Source organism: Pavona decussata, unplaced genomic scaffold (assembly GCF_977016875.1).
Source record: "Pavona decussata unplaced genomic scaffold, jaPavDecu1.1 SCAFFOLD_134, whole genome shotgun sequence".
Taxonomy (NCBI): Eukaryota; Metazoa; Cnidaria; class Anthozoa; order Scleractinia; family Agariciidae; genus Pavona; species Pavona decussata.
Genome location: NW_028145547.1, coordinates 3,173,024 through 3,180,715, shown reverse-complemented (window position 1 = coordinate 3,180,715; position 7,692 = coordinate 3,173,024). Strand labels below are relative to the sequence as shown.

Here is a 7,692-nt window from a genome sequence, read left to right as displayed (position 1 = left end):
CCGACTAGCGACAAAGGGCGTAAAAAATTACTGACTACCGACGAAACGGGGAAAAAATTACCGACTAGCGACAAATAAATTCTAACCGACAGCCGACATGGTCAGACGTGATAGGGATGTTGGTATTCAGAAAGAACAGCATTTTGATGATTTCTAGCTCAGAAAATCCTTCTTTACCCGACGTAACCACATTAATTCCAAATTTAGCCGAATTATAGAATTTCTCGTCTTCAAATTACTTTAAATCCACGGGATCCTTCTTTTCGGTTAGACTGTTCACAGTCCCCCTATTTTTCCGTGGGATTCTCGAGACCGGTATGCTTCAATGGAGCTGCCGCCATCTTGGTTTGTAAAAGCGAGCGCGATCTGGGGAGAGTGTCTAAACTACCGAGGGGAGGGGAGCGGAGTTGGGAGGCGACGGGAAAAATAGGGAGACTGTAACAGCTTCTCACTGTCTCGTGTTCGAGGGGCGTGCCGAGACTTTGTCGCCTCGACTAATTGAATCAAACAAAAAATATACTCCCCAGAGATAAACATGTCAAATTGAAGGAAATACGATAGTCCTTGTTACAGTACCGTTTCTGTACCATTTCGAAACAAAGTACAGTTGCGAAATAAAATGAAGTTGCGAAAGTCTTTCGAGTGTAGGCTTGAAAATACAGTACAGTACATCAGCTATTTGCAAAGTGAATTTCAATACAAGCGGAACACATGCCGTGAAGCTAACAGCGAAACCTTCAGATACATGCCGCATTTGTAACATTTATTTTACGAATTTTAAAATAGCAGTCTGCCATTTCGGGAAGAAAAACAAGTACATTTCCACAGAAAATTTGTTTAAGATCCCGGAAAGAGCTGGAGTTGCCAGCAATCCTCTAGCCGATCTTTTTAAAGCGCATCGATCTTGGAGTTGAAGTGGATCCACAAGACGGGAAATCTTCACGTCGTTGCAAAAGCGCTTGCGAGGAAAGCCACGATCAGCAACGTTTCAAGCGCTTTGTGTGTGTTGTTTCGCCCCAGAGAATTGTTAAAAAAAAGTCGTCCCTACAGTTCGCCATCTACTTCAAAGCAGTCCAAAGAGACGGAAAACTGCAGTCTGCCGCCTGCCAAACGTCCGCTGATTTTCAACTATCAGACCTCCAAGCCGACGAGACAAACGATCAAAATCAAAACATTCCCCACGATCTTCACATTACATGCCAGCCGTATCCACTTTTAGAACTGGCGGTGAAAGATACGTCAGTCATGCTGTCAACGCTTCAGAACTTCTATTGTCTAATTGACCAATGAGGTGTTGCCGTTGCTGGTGCAACGGGCCTTTGGAACGCGAGACGGTGAGAAGCTGTCACAGTCCCTCTATTTTTTCGCTTCTCATCCCCCACTATACTAACACCCACTCCCGCTCCCCTCGGTAGTTTAGACACTCTCCCCAGATTGCGCTCGCTTTCACAAACCAAGATGGCGGCGGTTCCATCGAAGCGTACCGGTCTCGAGAATCCCACGGAAAAATAGGGGGACTGTGAACAGTCTACTTTTCGGTGAGCAGCGTGGGCTCATTTCTAGAACAGCGGCTCGTAATCGGGCTGACAAGACGCCCTGCTGTCTCATTTCAAGAACAGCGGCCGGCGAGACGCCCTGCTGTTGTCTTTTTATTGCTCGTTGTTTGTTCATGCGGTCGGGTCATGACTGGGATTGCTAAAGTCATCGTGAGTTTTTTTCGAAAAGGTGAAGAAGTCGCCATCGAACGTCATCGAAGCAGGGTTCCAGTAGACAAAGAAGCTCATAGAGGAGTATCTGAACTAAAAAAACATCTTAGGGAGTTTTTAGGACTAAAGGAGCAGGCACATCAATATGGAATTGGCGGATTTTCGTTAAAGTTATTTCGCCTGGCGAAATCGCCTGCGGGCAAATGCGAAAATTTTGCAATTGTGACGGATGGGCAATGGCAGCTTGAACTTCCAAATCTAATATCGGATGAAAGTAGCAGTGAGCTCAACGGTAAGTGTGGAACGCGTGCAGCGGAGTTTGATGAATCACTTTAGTTCTGTAGTTAAATATTAAGCTCAAATATTAACGTGGCTAAACTCTGGTTCCACCGTTTTTTGTTTGTTGTTTTGTGGAGCGGAATGGTTTTTTTTTCTTTTTCACCGTCCATTTGAATGCGAAAATTGAGAAGAAAAATCTCTACAAAGAAGTAGCGAGTAAATCAGTTTATAAGCTTCTTTCTGATTAATTGGTGAATGAACAACAGTGTAGCTTAACATATTAAAGACCCCGTTTATTTATACACGCCCTTAAATTTATTCGTTTCTGAAAACCAGACTTTCAAACAATATTCAATTCTCTCCTCGAGGGAAGCTACGCACGAGAGATTTCGCTCGATGTGCACGTTTTATACATCTTCACGAGCATTTGCTGATAAGAACTGTGTAACTTTCTCAAAAGCCTACTAAATCTCACCGTGACTACAACAAATTAATTAAATTAAAAAAATCTGTACTTCTTGACACTAAAATTGATAATCTTATAAATAATAAAGAAAGCCACGAGTTTTGGCATTACCTAAGATCGATAAATGAAGACAATTCTCGTGACAAACATGAAGAAGAAGTACCTATTGATAATTTATTCACACATTTTACGAATTTACATTCGAAACCAAATGCAAACCGCTCCTTAACAAATGAGATATCCGCATTAGAAGACTTTAAACAAGATCATAATCACTTAGATGATGAAATCTCCTTAAAGGAAATTGAAAATGCAACAAAATTGTTAAAATCAAAAAAGGCTCTTGGTTCCGATAGAATTCGCAATGAAATGCTAAAAACAGGAATATGGTACTTAAAAAACTCAATATGTAAACTCTTTAATCTCATATTAAAATGCGGGTTCTTCCCTTCATCTTGGTGTGAAGGTATCATCACTCCTATCTACAAGTCTGGAAACAAATCAGACCCCTCAAATTACAGAGGAATTTGCATTAACAGCTGTCTTGGAAAGCTATTCACCTCGGTTTTGAACATCAGACTACAACATTACCTCAATGAAGAGAACATTTTACATCGAGCTCAAATTGGATTTCTGCCAAATCACCGGACATCTGATCACATCTTTACCCTTCGAACATTGATTGACAAACATGTCACGCATTCTACTAAAGGTAAACTATTCACTTGGTTTATAGATTTTAAGAAAGCCTTTGACTCAATTTGGCACGACGGCCTATTTTATAAATTATTACAAAATAAGATTGGAGGTAAAATTTATGACTTAATTAAAAACCTTTACTCAAAATCTAAATGTTCCATTAAATTTGGCTATCAAAGAACAGAATATTTTGAATACGCAAATGGTGTTAGACAAGGCTGCATTCTCTCACCAATGCTTTTTAACCTCTATCTAAACGAGATTCCTACCCTTCTTGATACTATGAAAACAGATCCAGTTCTACTACCGGACAGTTCAAAACTTAATTGCCTCCTCTACGCCGACGACTTAATTTTGATCTCTCACACGGCTGAAGGATTACAAACAGCACTAAATACATTATCCCAGTTCTGTAACGACTGGTTGCTAAATATAAATCTCAAGAAAACGAAAGTTGTTATTTTTCAAAAGAAACTCAGAAAATCTACTTTAAATGACCACTATTTTCATATAAACAGAGAAAAGATAGGAACTGTCAGCAACTACACTTATCTTGGAGTCAATTTCACGTCGAATGGAAACTTCCGAGATAATAAAATAAATTTAAAAGAAAAAACTAGGAGATCTATATTTGCAACACGCCGTTTCCTCAACTTCTCAAAATTACCAATTGATGTTGTGAACAAAATATTTGATTCTTTATTCCTTCCTATCCTCATGTATGGTTCAGAAGTTTGGGGAGTCTATGACAAAAACGACTATAACACATGGGAAAAAGATATAATCGAACGAACACATGTTTATTTCTGTAAACTTTTTTTAGGAGTCAATAAACAATGCCCAAATGTAGCATGTAGAAATGAACTTGGAAGATTATCATTAAAAGCAAAAATTGACATAAATATTATTAAATTTTGGTTACACCTGGAAAGTCTACCAGAAGATAACATTGCCAAACAATGCCTTTACCTATCTAAAGAAATGACCGACAAAAACCAACTGAGCATTATGCAAAGAGTCAACTCTCTGTGTAATCTTTCCAATTTAAACATTTCAAATTTAAACATTCACAACTTCACTGAACGTATTCGACTAAGTGTTAATAAAACTTCAACTAATCATCAACTTAATTTACTAAACCTAAATAAAAAACTTAAATTCTACTCTATCTTTAAACAAGATTGCCACAAAACTGACTCCTTGGATTCGATAAAAAATGTACGTCACAAAAAACAAATCAATACATTTCGTCTTGGAAATCACAATCTGCGAATTGAAACTGGCCGGCACAACAAGACACCTGGAAATTTGAGAACCTGCTATCTCTGTAATTCCAATCAAATTGAAGACGAATCGCATTTTCTATTCTCTTGCGAACATTATCATGATACACGTAAGAAATATTTTGATGAAATAAATGACAAATATCGAAATTTTAATGATCTTGACAATATCTCAAAAATCATGTTTCTTTTTAATAACGTTGATCCTTTTGTTTGTAGAACCATTGCTGCTTATATTTATGATTCAATGCTGAATCGACAATCAATGCTAGCTTAATTATTAGACATAATTATTTAATGTAATCCAGACTTATTACATAAGTAATACCATGTATATATATGGGAATACTGAATAAATTGTTGTTGTACTAAAGAGAAAACTTAAAAAACACGGTATTTAATATTTTAGTACACATTATCCAAGAGGTCCCAAACTGGACCGGAAAGCCAGTAGTGTTGCTGAAGGCGCCGGCTACATCTGATAAAAGCAAGCAGAAGTCAATGAACGACACTGAGAAGAAAGGTGACAAGTCAAAAGTGAGAAGGAAACGGAAATCACGAGAAGAAGCAAAAGAAGATGAAAATCTGGCAAAGAGGATCATGACTGAAGGAGGTGACACTGTGAGTAAGGTGAAAGAACGCTACCAGTTGAGCGAGACGTCTGCAACCAATGGTCCACAGGGAACTGTATCACAGAAGACGCAAGTATCTGTGTCTTTGCTGAAAAAGGGCATAGAAAGGCTATACAAGAACGTGGTGGACATTAACCCCCAATTTGTGGATGATCTGCTGCTCGAAACGTTGCTCACAACAGTAGTGGAAAATTTGCACGCTGTTTCGCACCTTAAACACGAGACATTTACGGTACTTACATATGCCCAGGATTTTGGAACAATTTGCAAGGAATCTCTGAAGCGCACATCTAGATGGGCAGCAAAGTACTACACGCATGACAACTGATCCTACTATCCGGTACCTCAATCCGCCATGCCCCTTTCTGCTATAGCTACCATGACACCTTTGCCAAGTGAGGACATAACACCAGGGATGGAGGGACAGATCAAAGAGTGGCTAGAGAGTTACAGACCAGTACGCCAACGGACGGTTAGGAGTGAGACCACAAAAGATAAGGCTGGGGCCTTGCCGCCAGCTGTCTACGCCGTTCACCACACCGACGAGTCTGAAGAGAGGCTTCGATATCCTGAAGAAAACACTGTATCGTCAGCAAATGCACAACGCGTTGTCAGCATACAATTTGTGGACGAAGGGGATGTTACTGAGGTGTTTGAGGATCACAGAGAAGTACAAATCGATGAGTATGAGACAGATTCGGATGACGAGGAATCAGATTTTGAAGAACATCCAGAGGTTGTCAACAGAGCGTGTGTTACCCGATCCGGCAGGGCTGTTCGTGCATTTGTGCGTCTCGACATGTAAGAGGTATTAACAGTTAAAAAATCCATTTAACGGTGCAGATTGATACGTATGACAACCAAATTTTTGGCAAAAAAAAAAAAGAGAAAAAAAAAGAAACCTCGCAGAAAAGCCACGAGAGCCGTTGAATAATAAGTGTAGTGAGTTTTTGTGGACGTCTCGGAAAAAAGACTTCCGTAGCTTACAAATTAAAATTAGTTATCCCAGGGGCTAGAGTGGGTGTTCCATTCTTTGTAGAATTTACCTCTCTTGATTTACTTCGATGCCCCGTAGTCGACAGGAAACAAATTCACATCTATAATAAAAGCTTTGGTGAATATTATCGGTATACTAGATTTGCAAACAAAAGTGGGGTAGATGAGCACGTTGCTAAATTAAAAAACAGCGTTAACGAGGTTTAAGTGAAAACAAATAATGAATTATTACAAGTATTACACTTCGTCTAGAGTTTAAAGTCTTAAAACTGGGCAAATTGCATAATAAATGTGAATAATTAACGTGTATTTTTAATTATTAACTGAGATTTACCGACAACCGACAAAGGTCAAAAATCTTAACCGACAACCGACAAAGTAATGAAATTTTAACCGACAACCGACATTTTGACCCCCCCATTCAGACCCTCTTTAATGTATCATACTATCTTCATTCATTATCCACAAGCGCATAATCAAAAATTGTTACAACGTGTATTTGTAAGTTATTTCTGATGAGTGTGATGTAGATAAATGTTTTTTACTTCAAATGTGTGAGGTCGTTATTGGTTCCAAGGGCTTCAGTTTGTCTGGGTTCTCCGGTTTTCCGCCCTTCTCATAACCCATCAAATTTGACTTGGATATGGAATACCTACATTGACGGCCGTATTTTTACGACAGGCGTCTTAGAATCTAGACTCTTTAAACTTTTGTCTGTTAGAGCGGTTTTCAATTGAGTGTCGAAAGTAATTTCTCGTTTGCTTTGGTTTTGCATTACTTCGTTCTGTGATTGGTTCGCAAAACTCGCGCCACTTTTTCAACCAATGGGAATCCAAGCCAAAACCAATCGTGTTTTGGCCGCACGCGTTTTCCCGCGCTTGACGCCAGTTACATGTATTTGCTTTAAATTCTGATTGGCTCGTTGTGTTGTTTACATCTGTTGTGATTGGCCAGAGTAATTACTTTGGTTTTACGACACTCAACTGAAAACCGCTCTAAGTGCGACAAATCCAAATACGTGAAAACCAGCACTAGTAATCGGAAGGGCCTAGGTTCCACTCTTGATAGGAGCACTCCTGGGGAGTACTCGGATTTCCTCTTTCCGAGGTGCCTTTGTCACTCACTGAATAATACATCATTCTCAAAAATTTAAATGTTTTCCTCTAAAATGATACTGAATTCTGATTACTTCAAGACACTGGAAGCAGTTCAAAACAAGCCGTAATCGCTTACTGACCCAACATAAGGTTAAATTCAACAGTATTTAACATTGTTCCCCTTATTAGAAATGACGGATCGCAATGTTTATTTTTAAAAGTTATCCCACGAGCGTATTTTGCGAAAAAAAAAATTAACGACTAGAATACGATTCAAAGGCCGCTATTTATCGTGCATGCTATAATGGCTGTTATCCCATTGCCGGTGAGCCAATCAAAACGCTGGAACTATCCAGCTATCCGCTGTATATACTGTTTACTGTACAATAGAAGTGAAACGGTCACGTTTATTAGACGTTCCCGGCTAGCAGTTTGTCTCCCCTCCTTTTTTTTTTTTTTCGGTAGGGGGGGGGGGGGAGGGGTCGTCACGCAGTGACGTTACATTGTGCTATGTTGCTGTACAAAGAGTGACCA

General features: G+C 39.4%; 1 protein-coding gene across 1 annotated transcript; it reads left to right on the top strand.

Annotated features, from left to right (window-relative positions):
- The first annotated feature begins 1,601 nt into the window (after positions 1 to 1,601).
- LOC146467756 (uncharacterized) lies at positions 1,602 to 6,490 on the top strand. Its single transcript, XM_085125331.1, has 2 exons — positions 1,602 to 1,998; positions 4,843 to 6,490. The coding sequence occupies exons 1-2, from the start codon at positions 1,683 to 1,685 to the stop codon at positions 5,391 to 5,393; spliced, it is 867 nt and encodes a 288-aa protein (XP_084981457.1). The 5' UTR covers positions 1,602 to 1,682; the 3' UTR covers positions 5,394 to 6,490.
- The last annotated feature ends 1,202 nt before the right edge of the window (positions 6,491 to 7,692 follow it).